The 20,552-nt window shown below is 52.5% G+C and overlaps 1 protein-coding gene across 7 annotated transcripts in view; it reads left to right on the top strand.

Annotated features, from left to right (window-relative positions):
• The window catches only part of Nfatc2 (nuclear factor of activated T cells 2), a 133,299-nt gene that overhangs the window by 63,439 nt on the left and 49,308 nt on the right, over positions 1-20,552 (top strand). For all 7 annotated transcript variants that reach the window (XM_052723901.1, XM_052723903.1, XM_052723900.1 and 4 more), the window contains 2 exons: positions 8,279-8,481; positions 9,677-9,849. In XM_052723901.1, the coding sequence (XP_052579861.1) occupies positions 8,279-8,481; positions 9,677-9,849 (376 nt within the window). The remainder of the gene's footprint in view (positions 1-8,278; positions 8,482-9,676; positions 9,850-20,552) is intronic.

Genomic DNA, 20,552 nt, shown 5'->3' with positions numbered 1-20,552 from the left:
TATATGTGGTGTGTGTGTGTGTGTGTGTGTGTGTGTGTGTGTGTGTGTGTGTGTGTGCGTGTGTGTGCGTGTGTGTTCCTTTGAGGGCAGGTGAACATTTAAGCCTGAGGACAAAATGAAGTGATATCCCTCAGGAGTCATCTGTCTGTCTTGCTGTTTGAGACAGGGTCTTTCCTTGGCCGGGAGCTAGCTGATTAAGCTAAGAGAACCGGCCCTGGAGCATCCAGGCATCTGCCCATCTCTCCTTCTCCAGCACTGGGGTCTCCAGCACTCACCACTGCTGGAGACCCCAGTGCTGAATATTTTTTTTTTTAATGGTGAATTCTTGGTATCACACTCAGGTCCTCATGCTTATATGCCGCAAGATTGTGGGTCTCCTCAGCCTAGGACTTTGGTGTTCGATGGGAGTGAGATGTCTGCTCTTGAGAGATTCAAGGGGCAGAGTAGTAGGCTCTGGTCAAAGGGAGTGGAAGGCATTCTAGCCACCATGTAGTGGCTGAGATGAAAGGAAGGTGGCCAGGCAGCTTCTTTGACTGGAGAACCAGGTGACAGATTTGAGTGGCATTTAGGAAACCAGATGGGCAGGATTCTGAGGTGATTGAATATCCAATGGTAGTGAGGCAGAAGAGGCTTCATCGAAATTATAGTAGTGGTCACTAATTGAGCATGCAGGGCTTGTTGGGAGGTAGGGGGATGAGTGCCTGGTGTGTGTGTGTGTGTGTGTGTGTGTGTGTGTGTGTGTGTGCGTGCTTGTTGTCTGCTCCAGTGTGTGCATGGGAGCTGAGGGTGGAGCTGGGTTACGAAGGCAGATAAGAGCTTCAACTTCCATTTCCAAACTGAAGCTCAGAACTGGGGTCTGTCTGTGTTAGTAAAAATCCCTGTGGCTGAGAACAGCAATAACACAACCCAGGGGCCTCTCCTCCTGCGGGCGAGCTTTGAGGGCGATACCATTTTCCTAATAGGCCCGATTCAACACACACACAAAAACGCTACTTAACGTTGTTCACGTTTGATTTGAAGCAAATTCAAACCAGTCCCTTTGGCTGGTCGCCAGTTTGAAAACCAACCCCACGCTTCAGGGCTGAGTCACCCAGCTCCCAGCACAGATGTGGTCCTCGATTGTCCGCCAGCGCTGGCTGCACCGTCTCAGCCCTGATGGTTCCGCAAAAGCAACCCTTGATGGGGGTGGGGGGGTTGGACTTGAGCGTGGATCTTTCCCCAGGCTGGCAGTGTCTACTCTACCCTCTCTTGTTGCTGGGCAGCAATGGTAAGGTGCAGGTTCCAGCTGCACCCTGGCTCTGCACACACTATGCGGCTGGGCCAGGGGCCCAGTGGGGTCGGTGTCCCCAGTGTATCAGCCCTTCACAGACACTCCATTTTCTCTAACTAGCCCGTTAGGAGACGGCCGCTCTACACAGTCATTTGGTGCCTCATGAAACAAGATCCAATGCCGAGAGAGAACGGTCATGCTGTATCATTAGATGAAATGATATGTAAAACACAACCCCAAATGTGGATCTGTGTACCCAGGAGAACGGCCCAGGAGGGCACACATCTCCAGCGAGGCAAGAAGGAAGTGCTCCAGACTGCTGAACAGAGCAGCGAATGATTGATAAAACATTGTACATTTTAAAGTTGCCAAGAGGCTGGGTGTGGTGGTACATGCCTGCCCTCCCAGCACTTGGCAGGTAGAGGGGGGATCAAGAGTTCAAAGCCAGCCTCGGCTGCATAGCCAGCCTGGATTATATGAGACCCAGTCTTGCCGTGTAGTAGTGGAAGACTCCCCCCTCACACACACATGGCTTCTGCTCCCTAGGACTGTGGGCAGGTCCCTCATCCTCATCTTCATCTGCAGCAGGGTCACTGCTTCCCTCCAGCCACTGCTCCACAACACAGCTCCTGCAGGCACATGCAGAGTGACCGTCATCCAGGGCAATGCTAAGTTTCCTTGGGTTGATGTGGGCTGGCTCACTTAGGAGCCACTAGAAGGAACAGGTGGAGGACAGTCCAGTCTCCGAAAACCCTCCCTCCTTCGATCTGATTGCCGAGCAGCTGAGTGAGCAAGGCGAGGGTGGGGTAGTTCATTGACCCCGAGTGCCTTCCCCTGCAGCTTGCTGGTCCTGTCACTTTAGTGGGAAAGTGTATTATGGAGTCACATAATAGGCTGCCCAGGCTGCAGCACAGGCGTGTGTTGCCCACGCACTAAAACCCTCGCGGAGTGTGCACAGACACGCTCCATCCCAGAGCTGTTAGTCCCTGGGGTGTGGCGCACGGTAAAAGTGTTGGCTGCAGGGAGTGGAGCCTCCGTCCCCACCAAGGCCACCGGAGCTTTTCGTTTAGCAAGTTAGAGGTGGCCTTGCTGCCCCAGGCCACCCATGAGACCTCACCACTGCAGAACTAGGTGATGAAGGCCTCCGGGTGATGAGGACAACAAGGAATTGGAAACATTGTCTGAAAAGATGAACTTGGGTTTGTGAGACCCCAATTACTTACTCCCTGTCTGTCTGAAAAGATGAACTTGGGTTTGTGAGACCCCAATTACTCCCTGTCGGGAGAAGGGGGTGAGTGGCCACACGCCACTCTTCTCAGACCTACGGAGAGTTGGTGGGAAGGCCACTGCTCCAAGACAAGCTATGGGGACAGGAGGGCCCTGGGCACCTGTGAGGGAAGGGGGTTATGTTCTCATGTAAGGCAGACTGTTTCTTGCCTGGTGACTCCTCTTGCCGTGGCCCCATGCCTGGGGCTGTTGAGCCACCTTGGGGTGTCAGGGGTCGGAGGCCCACATTGGGCTGCCCAGCTTGTTCGTGGTCGGCTCTCTCATGCTGCCTGTTTTGTGGCTCCTCTGTTGCAGTCTGTAACTGAGCCATTACTACAATCCTCTAATGAATCCAGGAATTATCAATTCATGGCACCTTCACGGGTTCGGGAAACCGTGAAGGCCATCCAACGGACCTTCAGATGGGGTCTGGGGAGCAAACACACCCCTCACTCATTTGAGCATTGAGCTATTATTCTAGAGTCCCACAGGACCTAAGAAGTTGGCTGGAACTGACACCCATGCGGTTTTGACATTATGGAATGCCCTGCTCTGTCTATTGTAACAGGCCTCCCTGCCACCGAGGTGGCGGGTCCCAGCTCAGCCTGGGGGCTTCTCTCCATTCCCGGACATGTTCACAGCTTCCTAGAAGGAGAGGGCTCTATCTCTTGTATGTGTGGAAGGAAGGGTACGTGTGTGTGTGTGTGTGTGTGTGTGTGTGTGTGTGTGTGTGTGTGTGTGTGTGTGTGTACATGGGTGGAGAGGTCAGAGGTCAACACTGGGTCATCCTCAGTTGCTCCCCATTCTTGTTTCTTTTGAGACAGGGTCTCTCCTGAAACCGAAGCTCACCAATTCAGTCATAGTGACTAGCCAGTGAGTCCCAGGGATCCTCCTGCCTCTGCCTCCCTGGGCTGTGGTTACACGTGTGTGCCGCTGCACATGGAGCTGGGGATTGGACTCAGCCTCTCGTGCCCACACAGCAAGTACTTTACCGACTGAACCATTGCCCCAGCCTTTTTTTTTTTTTTTAATATCTCCAGGCAGCCAGGCTAGCCTCGAGGTTTCGATCCCCATCCCCTCTGCCTCCTGAGCGCAGGGATCATAGCGGTAGTGTCTGTGCGCTGCTCAGCTGCCTCTCTCTTAAGGAGCAACCACTTGGCCCTCTGGCCGCCTCGCTCCCTTGTCTTCTCCTTCCATCTCCCTCCACCGCCTTCCCACCTCCTCTCATTAAACAAGACGATCACAACTGACGTTGTCGCTGGCGCCAGCTTGTGTTTCCCCTATTGGAGCCTTCCGTGAGAGAATGAAACCACCAGAAGCCACTGTGTGGAGAGGTTGGCTGGCGGCGGGGAGGCAGCTGTGCGGCCAGAGTGTGGACTCCCAGGCTGGCTCTGTTGACTGGGTGCGTTGACCGAACTTAGCGAGCCTTAGTTTCTTCATTTCCAAAGTAGGTGATGATTGGTCAGCTTCCGAACAGGGTGTCTGAGGTCCCCACTACTGTGGAACGCAGGCTCATATGTGTGAGACACACACACACACACACACACACACACACACACACACACACACACATGCATGTACATGACTTTCTATCTAGCACATACCAGTTTTGTTGTGAAACTCTTCCTGTCGAGCTGGAGACACACGTAATGCCAACTGGCTTCTGAAATTCCTGGGCATTTGGAGGTTGCTTCTCACCAGGCTGAATGAGCCCCGGGCGTAGGTACAGCTTGTGCTTTATCTGGAGAAGAGGTGACAGCCTGCATCCAGACAGAGCCTGTGCAAAGGCCCTGAGGTCAGAATGAACTCGGTGTGGTGAGGCTAAGGGAGGAGTGAAAAGCCTGGAAAGATGCAAAGAGAAGGCAGGGGCTGGGCTGAGGCTGGATTTGGGGGAGTTCGGTGACTACAGGCGGGCGGCAGCTGAGTTGAGACTTTAGTCTGAGGCCACAGGAAGTCCTGGGAGGCTTGTAAGGGGGGGGGGGGGGTGGGGGGTGGGGGGGTGGTGGTGGTGCCCGGATCTGATTTGCATTTTTACAAGATTACTCAACCACTCTCTGAGAGACCAGAAGAGGCAAGCCATGTGTTGACAGCCGCCCAAGTCAGAGGCAATGTGATGGCGGCTTGGTCAGTGGGAGGCGGTGAGATGACTGGTTTGGGGTGCCAGCAAGGGAGGGGTGGAGTGGCTGGCCTTGATTAGCACACGTCCTCCAGCTGTTCCCCATGTGTCCCTCGCTGGGGAGCTGTGCTCTAGTCACGGGAGGAGGAGGCAGCCCAGCGGTAACACTCACTGCCGCCCTGCCCGCCTTTCTGCTGGCACCGTGGGCCATGTTTACCACCTCTGATGAACCAGGGAAGCCAATTAGGAAATACACTTATCTCGGGTCCCCACGCAAATCCCTCCCAACAAGAACACAATCTCCTCTCAGTGTGGCCTTCCCTCTGTTTGATCTGCGCTACCACCCAAGAGCGGTGGGTGATCTTCAGATAAGTGGCTTTGACTCGGACTTCGCCTCTGCTTGAGGCTGCCACCCCTGTCAATGCTGTGGGCGTCAGCCCTGCACACAGGCCATCCTCCAGCTCGGCTCTCATGCCCAGCCTGTCTCTCTCTGTGTGGCTTCGAGCAGGGGCACGGAAGCCCTGGTTCCTACACCATTCAATAGAATGCTCTAGAAAGATGGATGGAAATTGATAACCACACTGTCCACTCCGGTGGCTGCTAGCCACATGTGGCCAGTGGACATTTAAAATATGCTGGGGTGGGACTTGGAGGCTCTTCCAGTCTTACTCGGTTGCTGTGATAAAACACTCCGACCAAAAGCAAGATAAGGGAGAAACGGCTTCTTTGTCAGCCTCCAGGTCACACACGGCCCATTATTGAGGGAAGCCAGGGCAAAAACTTGGAGCAGAAACCTTGGAGGACCACTGCTCGCTGGTTCACAGGCTCGTGCTTACCCAGCTTTCTTACATAGTCCACAATCACCTGCCTAGGGAGTGGTGGTGCCGTAGGAGGCTGAGCCCTCCAGCAATGAACAATAAAGATAAGCCCCACAGACCCGCCCACAGGCTGATTAGACCTGGGCAACCCTTCAGTTAACTCGCCCTTCTCAGGTGACTCCAGGTCACATCTATCGTGATGGTGTGTGTGTGCCGCTGGTGGCCCTGCGCCGAGCAGGGTCATGCTAGGCCATGGCCATCACCCCAGAGCCTCTCTTCTTTTGTGTGTTTTGGGTGGAAAGTGACAGGAGATCCTGCTGAAGTTCTATGGAACTTGTCTCTGGTCATAGGCTCTTCAATTTGCAAATATAGGAACGGGTGGTGGGGTGGGGGTGGGTGGGAGGTGAACAGAAGGATCAAAGAGGTTGCTGGGAAGTGGCTGGAACTCAGGACCAGATTCTCAGATCGGCATGTCTTTGCCTTTTGTTATTCAGTGTATACTTAATAATCTGTTCCTCTTGTGCCGTAGAGTATGAAGTCAGCATCCTCTTTGGTCACTCCTGCCTTCTCGGACTCTTCTTCCTCCTTCACGGGGGTGGGGTGGGGGGTGGTGGTGGTGGTGTCACAGTGTAGTCTATGTGGGGTGATTCATTCCACACCCTTTTCTCTTGCATCTGCAAATGTGTAAACAGATAGATAGAAATGTTTTGTATTGTTTTATAAATTGTAGGTTTTGACACTTTTTTCCCTTAAAAAAAAAAAACCCACATTTATTTACAAACCACAGCTTGCTTGTGAATGTTGGAGGAAAAGCCATGAGAGTTGTGGGTCCTGGGGAGCAACTCCGGTCATCAGGATTGGCAGCAAGGGCCTTTACCCACGGAGCCCTCTCTCTGCTCTCATTCCCCACCCCCAACAATGTATATTGGATCTTTTGGAGTCCGTCCACGGAACAGACTTTGTGAACTGCTGTGTAGAGTTGCAATGTCCGGGCCTGTCACTCTGGTCCAGTGCGTTCTCTGTTTGTCTACAAGCTTTCCTGTGCTTGTCTCCCGAATGCAAGAGGCTTCTCCAGGTTGTGTGTTCATGAGTGCATGACTGGGTCATGGAGAATCTATTGTCAGATTTGTGTGCTGCAACTCCAAAGCTCTTTTTTTTTTTTAAATTTTTTCAAGACAGGGTTTCTCTGTGTAGCTCTCGATCTCACTCTGTAGACCAGGCTGTCCTCGAACTCACAGAAATCCGCCTGGCTGGGATTAAAGGGGTGTGCTCCCACCACCACCCTGCTTGCTCTTTCTTTTCTTTTCTTTTTTTAAGTATAAAATCAATCTGTGCTACCTGGGATATTGTCCTGTGAAAAGTGAGTTCTGTCTGCAGACCTTCCTAGGTGACCTTGGTCAGCTCTGTCAACAAGAGCTGTGTGAGTTTGTCTCCAGGTCCTTCCCTTCCCTCCCTCCCTCCCTCCCTCCCTCCCTCCCTCCCTCCCTCCCTCCTCTCTCTCTTACTCTCGGAGACAGGATTTCTCTGTTTAGTCCTTGGCTGTCCTGGAACTCACTCTGTAGACCAGGCTGGCCTCAAATTCAGAGATCCAACTGTCTCTGCCTCCCGAGTGCTGGGATTAAAGGTGCGCGCCACCACTGCCTCTCTCGATAATCACTGGAGTTGTGCTTTTCCTCTGTCTGTCTGTCTGTCTGTCTCTTTCTCTCTCTCGATAATCACTGGAGTTGTGCTTTTCCTCTGTCTCTCTGTCTGTCTGTCTGTCTCTTTCTCTCTCTCGATAATCACTGGAGTTGTGCTTTTCCTCTGTCTGTCTGTCTGTCTGTCTGTCTCTTTCTCTCTCTTGATAATCACTGGAGTTGTGCTTTTCATCGTATTTATTTTCGCATTGCTCTGTTCTCTAACATTTTATTTTTATTTGCATGTGCTGATTACATGTACTAGTTGGTTTCATTATGGCATCTTTACACTTATACAGTGTATTTTTATCACATCCACCCTCGCTGCCTCCTCCTGTCCCTTTTCCCACTTGGTCGCCTCCTACTTTCATATCCCTTTATTTGCTTACGTATTCTGATGACCCGGTGTCATTAGTGCTGTGCCATGGAGCATGGGCACCTTATAGAGTCTACACTGTTGAAGAAGCGTCTCTCCTTCCCCCAACTACCGCTAGCCTCCTGCAGATACTCAGAGGAACCTGCCGCCATGAGTCTCTCCCCTGTAGCCTGGCAATGGGTCCTGAGGGCGGTTGAGGGGAGGGTCTTCAGGTTGTTCTCTGTTTTCACTTTCCCAACCCTTTGTCAGTGATTAAGACTGTTCTATATTGTTTCTGTGACTGCTTAAAAGTCATATATATATATATATATATATATATATATATATTAATATTTCTATGTATAATTTTGTGCATATGAGTATTTTGCCTGTGTCTACCACATGTGTACCTGGTACCTGTGGAGGCCAGAAGACAGCATGGGATCCCTTGGAACTGGAGTTACAGATGGTTGTGAGCCTTCATGTGATGCTGGGAATCGAACCTGGGTCCTCTGTAAGAGCAGACAGTACCTTTAACTGCCGAGCCCTCTCATCCAGCCCCTTAGAGGAGATCCCTGTGACCTATTGGAACAGCTGCTCTGGTTGGACACCAAGGCTGCTTCTGGTCACACAGCCGTCCAGGCCACACAGTAACCCCACACTCTTTCACTGGCCACGTGCTCCTCTGATCTTCTCCGATGGTCAGACTAGAGCAGGCTGCCCCCCCCCCCAAAAAAAAATAAGAAAGAAAGAAAGATTTTGTTCTTCTTCCCTCAGCTCCATGGCTACATGGAGAACAAGCCCCTGGGCCTTCAGATCTTCATTGGGACAGCTGATGAGAGGATCCTTAAGCCGCATGCCTTCTACCAAGTACACAGGATCACGGGCAAAACCGTTACCACCACCAGCTATGAGAAGATTGTGGGCAACACCAAGGTCCTGGAGATCCCGCTGGAGCCAAAGAACAACATGAGAGCCACGTAAGGCGGCGCAGGGGCGGGGCTTCCTGAGAGAGTAAAGCAGGGGCTGAGTGACAGATGGGGGCACCTCTGTGAGGGTACCACAACAGCCATTGCTGGGACTGTCCGAGCTGGGGGCCACCTGTCTGATTCTTTTTAAGAAGTGTTCCGTGAAAGCTGGCCATGGCAGCACACACCCGTAATCCTAGCACTTGGGAGTGTGGATGGAGGCAGGAAGCTCTGGAGTTTGTAGCTAAAACCATCTTTTGCTACATATTGAGTCCCAGACCAGCCCTGGCTACACCAGACCCTCCCTCAAAAAATAGAACAATGTAGCCGGGCGGTGGTGGCGCACGCCTTTAATCCCAGCACTCGGGAGGCAGAGCCAGGCGGATCTCTGTGAGTTCGAGGCCAGCCTGGGCTACCAAGTGAGTTCCAGGAAAAGGCGCAAAGCTACACAGAGAAACCCTGTCTCAAAAAACAAAAACAAACAAAAAAAAAATAGAACAAAACCAAAGATCGTCGTGGACCTAAAGAAACTTTTCAGTGACAACACAGGTGGCCAGAGGTGGCACATGGCGCCAACAAGTCAGCATCAAAGAACCTTTATGAGGAGATAAACTTGGGCCTACAGAAATGCTGTGGGAGGGAGGGCACGCGATCTCAGGGCACTAATTGTGCTGTCCCCACCACTAACAGGGTTCACATTCCCTAGTCCTCGCCTTCATCTCTCCTGCCGTGGCCCTGAGTCCTTTGAGAGGTGGTCGATCACGCCTTGGCTTTTAGAGACCTTGGTGTGCATTTCCAAAGACCAAGTGTGTTTTCTTGTTTGGTAAATTCAAGAGACCTCGATACTCTGATCCTTGTGGAATAGCCCTGGCCAGTTCCACCAGCTGCCTACTTGAGTTTTCCGGGTGCTTTTGAGAATAGAAACATGGATGAGAAAATTTTCCCTAGAGGAAGTCTCTACTCAGGAGATGATCTATGTACTCTGTAAAGCTTTTTCTTTTTCTTCCTTTTTTCTTTTTTCTTTTTTTTTTTTTTTTAAATTCGACCTCTCAGTATACCATTCTGGTTATAATACCTGGGGGAATACTGCAATTTCCCGCTGTGGCTGTCGGGAGGATGCATTTGGTTAACTACCTTAGGTGGGTTTGTGGGTGATCTTTTCTGCTCAGTGAGACAGTTCTCATGACCCGGGCTTTCCTCTGTGCAGCATCGACTGTGCAGGCATCCTGAAGCTTCGAAACGCCGACATCGAGCTGCGGAAGGGCGAGACAGACATCGGCAGAAAGAACACACGAGTTCGCCTGGTATTCCGAGTGCACGTCCCGGAGCCCAGCGGCCGCATCATCTCCCTGCAGGCCGCGTCCAACCCCATTGAGTGCTGTAAGTCAGGCCTGGGGCTGGGTCTTTCTGGGGAAAGGGGCCACACATGAGTGTCCACCCTGGGCAGGTGGCCTTCAGGAATCACGGGACTTGCGAAGACATACAGTTGGTCTGTGGTGACCAGAAAGGCAGAAACTATACCGAGGGAGATACTGGTCTCTGCTTCTATTTGCTTTTGTGAAGACTTTTGTGGCTTCATGGGAAATAAAAAGTAGGGACAGTTAAGGGAGCTGAGAGGAACTGATGGCTTTGTTTAGAAGATTCAAATAGTTTAAATATTGCGTTGGTCTTCTGAAGTGCAGACGCATTTGCAATTAAGTCCCCGGAACGCACATCCCCTTCTTTCTTTCCTTTCGTCCTCCGAACAAGGCTCACAATCGTGGCTTTGCACTGTGGCCCTGCAGATGCCGTGGGAAGCACCTGGCCGTGTTCTCACAGCAGCCTCAGGACCCTGGCTGGCGCCATTATACCCATTTTACAGGTTTGAAGGCTGAGTATCCAGTGCCCATGCCCAGAAGAGGTGGCATGGCAGTAGTGGTGCTTCAGCCTTCCTCCTGTCCCTGCCTGCTGACAGAGGCCTCTCTAAAGTTAAGGTCAGGGGTCATGCCAAGTGTGGGGCATCCACAGAGCAGTAAGACATTTTCTGTGCCCAAGAAGCTTATAGTCTAGTGAGGATGAGGGCCCACCCCCAAAGATGGTTGTAAAGTTAGAGAAAAATTTACAAGCCTGGTATGGACGTCCTAAGAACTTTGGGGAAGATGCTGAGCACAGCACGTGGCTGGGCTCTGCCAGGCTTCACGTGTGCACGTGTGCAATACTGGAGATTGAACCCAGAACCTCATGCATGCTCGGCAAGTGCTCTACCACCAGGCTACCTCTCCAACAGGTGTTTTTTTTTTTTTTTTTTTTTTTTTTCCTTTGAGACAGGATTCCTATGTGTAGCCTTGGCTATCCTGGAACTCAATCTATAAACCAGGCTGGCTTCAAACTCACAGAGATCCACCTGCCTCTGCCTCCTGAGTGCTGGGATTAAAGGCGTGCGCCGCCACCACTTGGCTCATCTCCAACAGTTTTAAAACATTTTTTTTTTAAATGAAGAGAGGGTCTTGCTAATTTTCCCAGGCTGGATTTGAACTCTCAGCCCTCTTGCCTCAGCCTCCGGAGCAGCTGGGATTATAGAGGTCTATGCCAAGGGGCCAGATATCTCTTACGTTTTTGAAAGTTCAGTTTTTTGGGGATTTTTTTTTTTTTTTGGTTTTTTTTTTTTTTTTTTTTTTTCGAGACAGGGTTTCTCTGTGTAGCTTTGCGCCTTTCCTGGATCTCGCTCTGTAGACCAGGCTGGCCTCGAACTCACAGAGATCTGCCTGCCTCTGCCTCCCGAGTGCTGGGATTAAAGGCATGCGCCACCACTGCCCGGCTGGGGATTTTTTTTTTTTAAACAAAGAATAAAGGAGAGGAAAGTAACATTGTTTCAGGGATAAAAAAACCCTGTTTATTACGCTCTTCCAGTCTGTCTTTAAGGTAACTTTGCGGTACAGTCATGTTTCAGGTTACACTGTTACTTTACTGTGTGTCCTGAAAGCCGACTTCTCTGTTAGCTGTCGGTGGAACCGAGAGAAGTGGCCGAGTGGGAGCAGACAGGAGGGTGCAGTGGAGCCTGGGGACCAGAGGGGACCCTGTCCTTCTCAGCAGGCCGCTGTGAGCTGACAGCTGCCCATTTTCTCACAGGGAAACAGGTCTGTGTGGGCAATTCCAGCTTTAAAAGACTAAACTGGAAGAAAAAAAGAAATTCCAGGCTTAAACCGGCAATTGGGGGAGGCTAAAACTCCAAGGCAGAGTCTGCCCTTAGCACGCAGAAAGCCCTAGGTTCTGGCTTCCTCAGAACATTTACGGGCAGTACGGATTAAAAATGGCAGTAAATTCAAGATACTCAGAGAGCCAGGCAGAACCGTCGAGAGGCTTCTACTTATCTGGGTGGTCTTGAGCCGTGAATGGACAGAGGGGAGTGCAGGACCATGCACTATGAGAAAATACAGAAGGACTGACCACCAGGGCCAGAAGCAAGGTCAGAGGGCATGGGCAGTACTAATGGGAACTGGGAAGGGACTAGCAGGAGCCTGCAGCTTGGCCAGGCAAAGCTGGGGTGCTGCAGAACCTTTACTCAGAGCTGGGAGACAAGAGCCACCAGCAGGGAAGGGGAGACCCAGGGTGACAGCCACCTTCTCACCCATGTTCTCTGGTCTCAGGAGCCACCCCTATCCTGTTTGGTTTCGAATGTCTCAGGATTGTTCTAGAAGGAAACACAGACTCTTCCTTCTGACTTTTGGAGGTGCTGAGCAGACAGGGCTCTCCTCTTTCCGGCAGGCAGCTCCCCTTCAGGGTGGGACTGTGGTCGGCTGCAGGGTAAGGGGCAGAGGATGTCCATCAGTCCCCCGCCCCTTCTCTGGCCTCCTGAAGTCAGTGTGTCTGATGTCACTCGGTGAACCACGAGTGCCTTCAGGAAAGTTGTTAACACATCCAAAAATCCTTTGAACCTTGTAAATCTGTTGGTTCCCCATGGGTTTCAGCCACCTCATCTTCCTCCTCCTGACAGATAAGGAGACCCAGCCTTTCTTGGTAATATGATTCACCATTTTACTCAGTAGCAAAGCTGGAGTTCCAAACTTTCTAGTTCCGTAAACTACCTTCTCTTGGCTTCTAGGATGCAGGTTTCCTGGTAGAGCCTCCCTCAGCTGCTGGCCAGCCACTGTCCTTCTGGTCCTCTCTTGGCTCTGTTGCCGGCTTTATTCTAGTTTTGACCCCTGTAAAGGCGCTCGGTGCGTGTTAGTTTGGCTGATTGGCTTGGTTTGTAGCCTGTAGGGAGATAATGAATACATATTGACAATTAGTGACTCACACCTGGGGACACAGACGGGGAGGATAAATATTTATTGTCTAATTGACTTTACACTGCTGGGGAGGATGAGCTGGTAAGGAAAACAGTGGGCTGGTCTGTATTCACAAGGCTAACGTATTTATTTTGGAAAGGTGCCCCCGTGCCCCAGCTCAGGGAACAAGCGCGTGTTTGTGAACATGCCGGCGGACAGCGCCGTTCGGACGGTGGTCTTGTGGCCTGTTGTGGTTCTTCCTGTCCGACCCCAGCCTTGGGGGCCGCAGCTCCCTGCTGCGCAGCCTGGCAGCTGTGTTCCTCAGCGTCAGGGCATTTGCCAGGCTCCCGCTCAGGGGTCTCAGCGGCGACTCCACCTCTGCAGTAGGGAAGCATGGCTTCTCCCTAGACTAGCTGCGCGGTTGCACGTAGCGGCTTAAGCCTCAGACATTTGTGCTTCCCTAGATGTGGGGCCAGAGCGTGCCGTGAGGCGACTGCTGGGTTGGGGGGTCGCACCTCACACATGTCTCTGCGGTCCCCTCTGTAGGTACATGGCTCAGGTTTCTGCCTCCGTCTCCTTGGGGTCCTGTCTGTCCTCGGGTGTCCTCAGGTCTGTCACTGATGAGGACTTGGGCCCCACCCCAGCCCTGGATCTGGTCTCACCCCATTTTTAACTTGCTCCCATGTAAAGACCCCTCTTCTGAATAAGCCCATTCTGGCTGTCAGGTGAGGCCTGGGGTGGGGGTGGGTGGTCACTGTTTAGCCCTTTCTGATGTGGTCCTCCACTTCCGGATGCTCCACAGTTCCCAAGGGGCCGAGTCTTCCTCCTCTTCCTCATGGTTTGTTTGCTGACTGCTCCACACAGGCAGGTGCTCAGACTTAACTCGTGAGGGTCAAAAATGCATGTACACATGCATACGTACATATATACAAACACCATACATATGCATGCACAAATAACACACATAATATACACATATAAATAACACATGTCCTCACATGCATGTATGCATATTCACATACACATATAAATAATACTAATGCATCAACATATGTATAAAGACCTACATATACTTAATACACATATGTGCATATACATATAAACACATGTATATATATTTACACATGCCCACACATACACTCATATACACATGCACATTCATATAAACATATAAACAACCATACATATATACATGCACACACACTTGAGTACTTACATATATACATGTACATGCTCACACACATTCACACACACAAATGCATATATACATATGCATGTGTACACATACATAAATACACACATTTACATGTATACATATGCACACATAAACATTTACATATACACACGTGCACACACAAGCACGAATAAATATGTGTACATATGCACACACATAAAAACACACATTTACATGTGTACATATACACACATAAAAATACATAAAACATACATGTACACACACATACACTATCTCCATTAGGGTGTGGTCTTAGAATGTGGATGTAGGGAGGCCCCCAAGAGTCTGAAGAGGGCACAGAGAACCTGTGACCTTCCCGGCTAACTCCTCACTCACAGGCTCCTGGTGGAGAAAGTGTTGCTGAGCCCAGAGGCCTCGGAGCCCCGGTGAGCACAGACTGCCACATTCCTCCATGTCCATCCTGCCAGGCCGTGGCGGGTGTTTGGGACTTGTCACTAGGACTGGTTAGGACATTGAGGACGTGGGGGAGGAAGCCTTCAGAGGCTTCCCAGGTGGTCACGAGGTGATGTCTGCGGGTCCTGGTGGCCTCTGTGACCCACTGCAGCCCTGCTCAAGACCTGTGGATTCTCTCCATGACCTGAGATCCATCTGCACAACCACAGCTCAGGAAATGCCTAAAGCAATTGGGTGCCAGGCCCTGCCCACCCGGCGTGCAACATGGATTCACTTTGTTCCTTTTGCAGAGTGGGAGGAGGCCCGGGCTTGTCTCTGACAGACGCATCTCCGTCAAGGTGTAATTAAGAAACAGGAGGTGCACGGACGTGTCCTTTAGCTGAGTGACTTGGCACCGGCGGACACGCTTGTCACCACCGTTCCAACCCAGGCACAGAGCGCCTGGCCCCGCCAGGTCCCGCTCAGCCCCTCAGCTGCTGCCTCTTGCCAGGCGGCACAGAGAGGCCATCACAGATTGGCTGCCTGTCACCATGGCTCAGCAGCTTTGTGAAGGATGAAGGTGCAGACTGTGTGTTTGGGGTCCTGCTGTTTTCTCGCAGAATCCCATTTCTGAGCCTGTTTCTGCTGCTTGAATGCACAGTTTGTCCTTGTGGATGGCTGAGCAGTGCTCAGTTGTAGGAATCCAATGGCTTAGTTACCAGCAGTGGGTGCTGGCCTGTCCCACGGCGTGGGTGTTAGGGTAAAGATATCAGCATCCCTTTGTGGACAAAGGCGTTCGTTTTTCTGGTAAATACCCTGAGAAAGTGTTGCTGGGTCCTTGGCTATCACACATTCTCGCTTGTGTGTTTTTACTTCCCGTGGCAGAGTGCTTGCATGTCCCCTTTGAGACCTTGTACATGAATAAATGAAATTTGCACCCTGGGAGAGGGCACACAGGCCAGGCCTTTGTCAGCCTCTGCTGCCCAGGAGACTTGTCAGCAGCGACCCGGGACCACTTTGAGCAATACTAGGGGCCACGGGAGAGTAGGAAGAGTTTGGAATGGTGGTTAGGAGACTGTTCAGGACCCAGAGGCCTGGGTTCAAATCCAGCCTCTGCCACTTACTGACCATTTAGTCCCAGAGGAGTTACTTCATGACCCATGCCTCATTTTCCTGTCTTTAAAATAGGAGTGGTTATAGTACCTCCACTTGCTGGTGTGTGGTTAAGTGCAGGTGTATGACAGAAAAGCATGACCATGATCACAGTTGTAACCCTCTCCTGTACTGGTCCAGGGTGGACAGGTCCCCTGTGACAGTCCCTGGAGCCCTACAAAGCAGACTTAATCACGCCTCTGGCTGTTGCCACATCATCACAGGGAGACCACAGCCTGGGAAACAGCAGGTGTATGTGAGATTTCAGCAAACACAAGTTACCACAGGGAAGCGCAGTGGGCCACACACCCTGCCACTCAGGAGAAACCAGGTTACCAGTTGGGGGAGGAGTGGGCAACCTGGCAGAGGTTGCCAAGAGAACTATTTTGCTGGGAGCCTGGACCCGGGTGGACACACACACACACACACACACACACACACACACACACACTCACTCACTCACACTCTAGCCCTTTCCTGATCCAGCCACCTGGGAACAGGCAGGCAGAATCACCCTTGACAGACTGCCCACAGTGTGCCCACGGTCTTGCATGTGCCAGCTCCCCTCCAGCCTCATCACCCCATCGGCCCCTTGCTTCCTCATCCAGGACTATTGGGACATATTTGCTGAGCACTGACATGTACCAGTGAGCCAGGCAGGCCTGATCCCCAGAGCCTATCCCCTCAAAGGCTGAAGGTGCTTACTGCACTCTAGCTTTCACAGGAAGGGACTAAAGCCCGGGGTCTCTTCTGTGTTTCAGTAGCATGGGCCCCTCAGTGACCAGGGGACCTATCAATCAACTGGGGTTCATGCGGCCTCTAGGGAGACTCTTGTTAAATACAGAGATGTTTGAGAATGTCCATGGCATGGGAAGGAGAAAAGTCAAGGTCAGGCCAGGAAATACAAAGAACAGAGTGTGGTCTCCAGCTGGTGCCATGTGGATGGGGTGATCAGGTGGGAACCTCTCTGTAGGGTAAGTGCTGTCCCCCTTTCTACATGAGGAGGCTGAGACCTCCGAGGTCACTTGGTAGCACAATCCCCCCTAGAGGAGAAGCTTCAGGGAAGTCGTAGTGAGTGGTCACGGTGAACCCAGGGCTGAACACAACAGCTCCCTCTGACCCAGCCTGGATCTACTATGCCAGGCTGCCATTCCAAGATAGGGCCCTGGGACACCTATAATCAGGGTGTCCCATAGTCAGGGGAGGCCAGTTTGGGCCAACTGACCGTTGCTGGGGAGGCAAAGGTGCTTCTGGCCTGCACTGGGTTATGGTTTCCCACAGGGTCCTTCTCCCAACGGCTCAGTCTGAGCCCTTCAGCCCGGGTCCAGATCCTTTTCATCTGCCCCTCTTACCCACGAGCTTTCAAGAGTGTTCCCTGACAGAGTGCCCTCAACTCTGCCCCTTGGGCTCATGACATTTAGCAATAAAAGTAAATGCAATTAACACCCATGGAAAGAAAGGCCCAGAGAGATGGAGGGATTTGCTGAGGCTCCAATGCTAGATGCCATCAAGCTAGACTTGGGACTCTATAGGCACATTACAGCATCCTTGTACTGACAAATGGCCCTCATCTCCTAGTGCTATGTGCTATACAGTATAGAAAACATACTTATGACATGCCAGGACCCAAGGTCCCCTCTGTGGCAGTAATGGTCCCATGCTAACAGAATCCTGGCTCTGCAGAGACACCTTCCCCAGCCAGCCTTTCCTGTCTCCCTCTAGAGGCTCCTGGACAGAGCATGGTCTTGGCTGCTCACCCCTGTAAGCGTGGGAATGGACCCATGAATTTTCCCTCAAGAGCTCTGAGGTGTTCACTGCTTGGCTGCAGGTCAGCATTGGCACTGGGAAAAATGAACCACTGCGCCCAGTGGATTCAGAACTTGTAAAAATACGGGACCCCGAGACAATTTATGAGGAGCCAGAAACTGGAGGGGGCAGCATCGAGGCCCGGGGCCACCTGGAAGCTTAAGCAGGAGCCTGGGTCTGGATCGTCCCCAAGCTGGAGCCGGTTCACCAGGATGGATTTGAACCCGGGCAGCGTTTGGTTAGAGAACTATAGTCAAGAGCATTTGGATGGCTCGGAATCTCTAAAGAGCTGAACGGGAGCTCCAGGGGTTGATGGGAGCAGTGGGGGGAGCCCAGGAGACCCAGGACTTCCTGAGAGCCCCCTTCGGTCCTGCCTGTTGCTCCAATTAGCAGCAGTAGCTGGTGGAAGTTGCATCAGGCAGAACTGCGGGCCTCAGGAGGGTCGTTGAGCTGCTACTCACTCTCCTCGGTTCCTCTTTTGGAGGCTAATTAGACGGCTTTGCTTTGCTGAGGGGTTCTCCAAGGACTAGGGTACTGTCTGGGAGGAGATCGCCCTGTCCTCAGGTGGCCTCTGCCATGTGGAACTGAGCCCCGCAACATGTGTGAGAAGCCACGTGGGAAGATGGGTAAAATACATACTTCTGGCCTCTGCCTAAGATACAGGGGCTCCAGGGAGTGGCCAGGCTCCTCTGGATTTTTATTAAGCACTGCCTCAACCTTATGCCATTGCGGATTCTGGGAGGCCCCTTTAAGAAGCCCTTGTGCTTAGAGTCAGCAAACCTGCCTTAGGATCGGGAGTCTCTGAGAGGAATTGGAGACCGTTGGTGTGAACGCACGGACCACACCACACTGGTGTCTCCTAGGAAGCTGCACCTCCCGAGCCCACGCTGAGCTCAGCATTGAACGTTCCTGCATGCTGAGCATGCGTTGTACAAATGTCGCCCACCCCGTTTTAAAGGGACTCACTGTACCAAATAGTGGACAGCAGTGCACATTGCAGCTTATTAAGAGGTTAACAGAATAACTGCCACAGGCCACATGTTTCTGACCACATTAAATTTGTCCTTTAGTGCCCGATGCCTTTTCTATGGAACAGCATGGGCCAGGTGTCAGCATGTTGAGCCTTTTTCTGGCTGGGTACTATTCCGAAAGGACGTGCCACCTTTTGTCCACTCGCGTACCCACCCTGGGCACTGTGGTTGAGATGAGACAGCTTGGCAGCTGTGCTCGAACGGCGTCTGCTGTGAACACGGCCTCTGTATGAAGCTTACCCATGAAGCAAGCACTGTTATGATGCCACAGAGTAGCCCTCTGAGACTCAGGTGAAATGACTTGTCCCCAGGGTCATTAAGCCAAAAAGTGGCAGATGCAGGACCCCCGTTATCCCCCACAGCAATGATGACTGTGGCCATCTGGGACCTTTAGGATTGTCTTCTAAATAACCACAGTTGGGGTCCCCCCACCCTAGACTCTTAAGTCAGAATCTCTATTGCTGTCAACTCTTAGGGGTGACTTTGTGTCCCTCCTTCCCCAGGGGACACCAGCCATGTGTGCACACATTTTGGGGTCTCATAGCTGGTAGGTGGGGGCACTACTGGCATCCAGTGGGAAGAGACCAGAGATTCAGGGTACTGTTAAAAAATCCAGTCATGCACGGATTGGCCCCAGTAAAGAAGGATCAGGCCCGAGGTCGGAGACACCGAGGCTGAGAATCTACGTTACAGAAGTCCAGTGGGGTGTCGGGCTGGTTTTCTGTTCAGCGTCCCTGTCAGCCTGCACACGTGTGTGCGGAGGGCCTGGGGAGGAGTCAGATGCTTGCTTTTCCCATTCCATCCCATTCAGAAGGCTTGGGCACACCTCGGGTGTGACGCCGAGACCTCCAGGAAGCTGGCTTGCTCTGTTCACATTTTTTGTTAAAGGCACCATCCCCGCAGTGCTGAAGGAGGTAGCTAGCACTGCACATGTGTCCAGGTGGCTGCTGCTGCCTGCAGGGGACCTGGAGCTGTGCAGAGAAGAGGCTGCCCCAGACCTGTGCATTAGCGCTGGTGATTCACGGCAAGGCTCCCACCCCTGGGAGAGCTCGCCCAGCCTGGCCCTGGCCTGGCTGACTGCAAGCCCTTGGCTGGCCTCCCCAGTAGCAATGACTCAGGTTTTCCACCTGTAAAATGGGAGGGGTGGCTCTTGCTGGCATCTCCAGTGCCAGCAGCCCCTACCACACCCCTCCCCCACTCCATCAAAGGCAAGTATAAGAAGCCACCTCTGCGGCTAGCTGCTGTTTCCACTGCTGGTAAATCTGCCTGTGCAGTAGCTCAGTTAGAAAGTCAGGGGCTTCCACACTGAAAGACAGGCTTAATAACTCACCCATGTGAGAGGAATTAGCAGTTTTAGCCCTGGCTCCTCAACACGTCTCAGAGCCCACAGGCGATGGGGTGCAGTGTTGCTTCTGAGCACCGAGCCAGGCACCAGGACCACGGGGCTGGGCAAGTCACAAGGAAGTGGGTGGAAGCCTTGGAAATCCCTAAGTGCACCTGCTACTCAGTATGGCTCCCCAGCCCTGGGGACAGAGGAAGAGGGTGATACGTCCCCTAACATGGAAGGAAAGGGTTAAGTTTGGGCCTCACAAGGCTGCTGCTGCTCAGGCTCCCGGCTGGCTCCTGGCTCCCGGATGGGGAGGGGATGGGGAGGTCCGGGGGCCCTGGCATGGAAAGACCTGGCCCTCTGCCCAGCCCTAAGCTGTAGGACAAGAGCCAGACGCTCAAGCTGACTCACCAGGAAGGCAGGGCTGTGGAGGGAGGGAGGGAGGGAGGGGCCTAAGGGAGTGGGCGGGGCCTGGCTGCTGCAGAAGTTCCTTGGTCACCTGGCTGGGGCTGCACCTGTCTCTATTCATTGTCTCCTGCGGCCTGCGTCCCACAAAGGGCTGAGGGGTGGCTCTGGGAGCTGGGCCTGCTGAGGAGGGTTCCCGTCTCAGTCAGGTGGGGTCTTGGCCATAGCTGAAAGTGAATCTGTGCTGTCCGCTTCCTCGGAAGGCTGCTGTGAACACTTGAGCATGGTGGACCAGCAGAGAACCGCCTCAGCTCTCATTCACTGTGGGTGGAGAGGAGCAGTGATGGGAAAGACCTGCCTGCCTGCGCTCGGCCACCTCTAGCACCTCTCTCCTGGGGCTGAGGACAGCTCCCATAGGTTCTCTCCAGAGAAGGGCTAAGCAGGAGGGAGCAGGGGGGAAGTGGGGGGGGGGGGGCAAAGAAGTGGGA

This window comes from Peromyscus californicus, unplaced genomic scaffold, assembly GCF_007827085.1.
Source record: "Peromyscus californicus insignis strain IS unplaced genomic scaffold, ASM782708v3 Scaffold_7__1_contigs__length_154581171, whole genome shotgun sequence".
Lineage (NCBI taxonomy): Eukaryota > Metazoa > Chordata > Mammalia > Rodentia > Cricetidae > Peromyscus > Peromyscus californicus.
The sequence above is the reverse complement of the archived record's forward strand: the minus strand, read 5'-3'. Positions and strand labels throughout refer to the sequence as shown.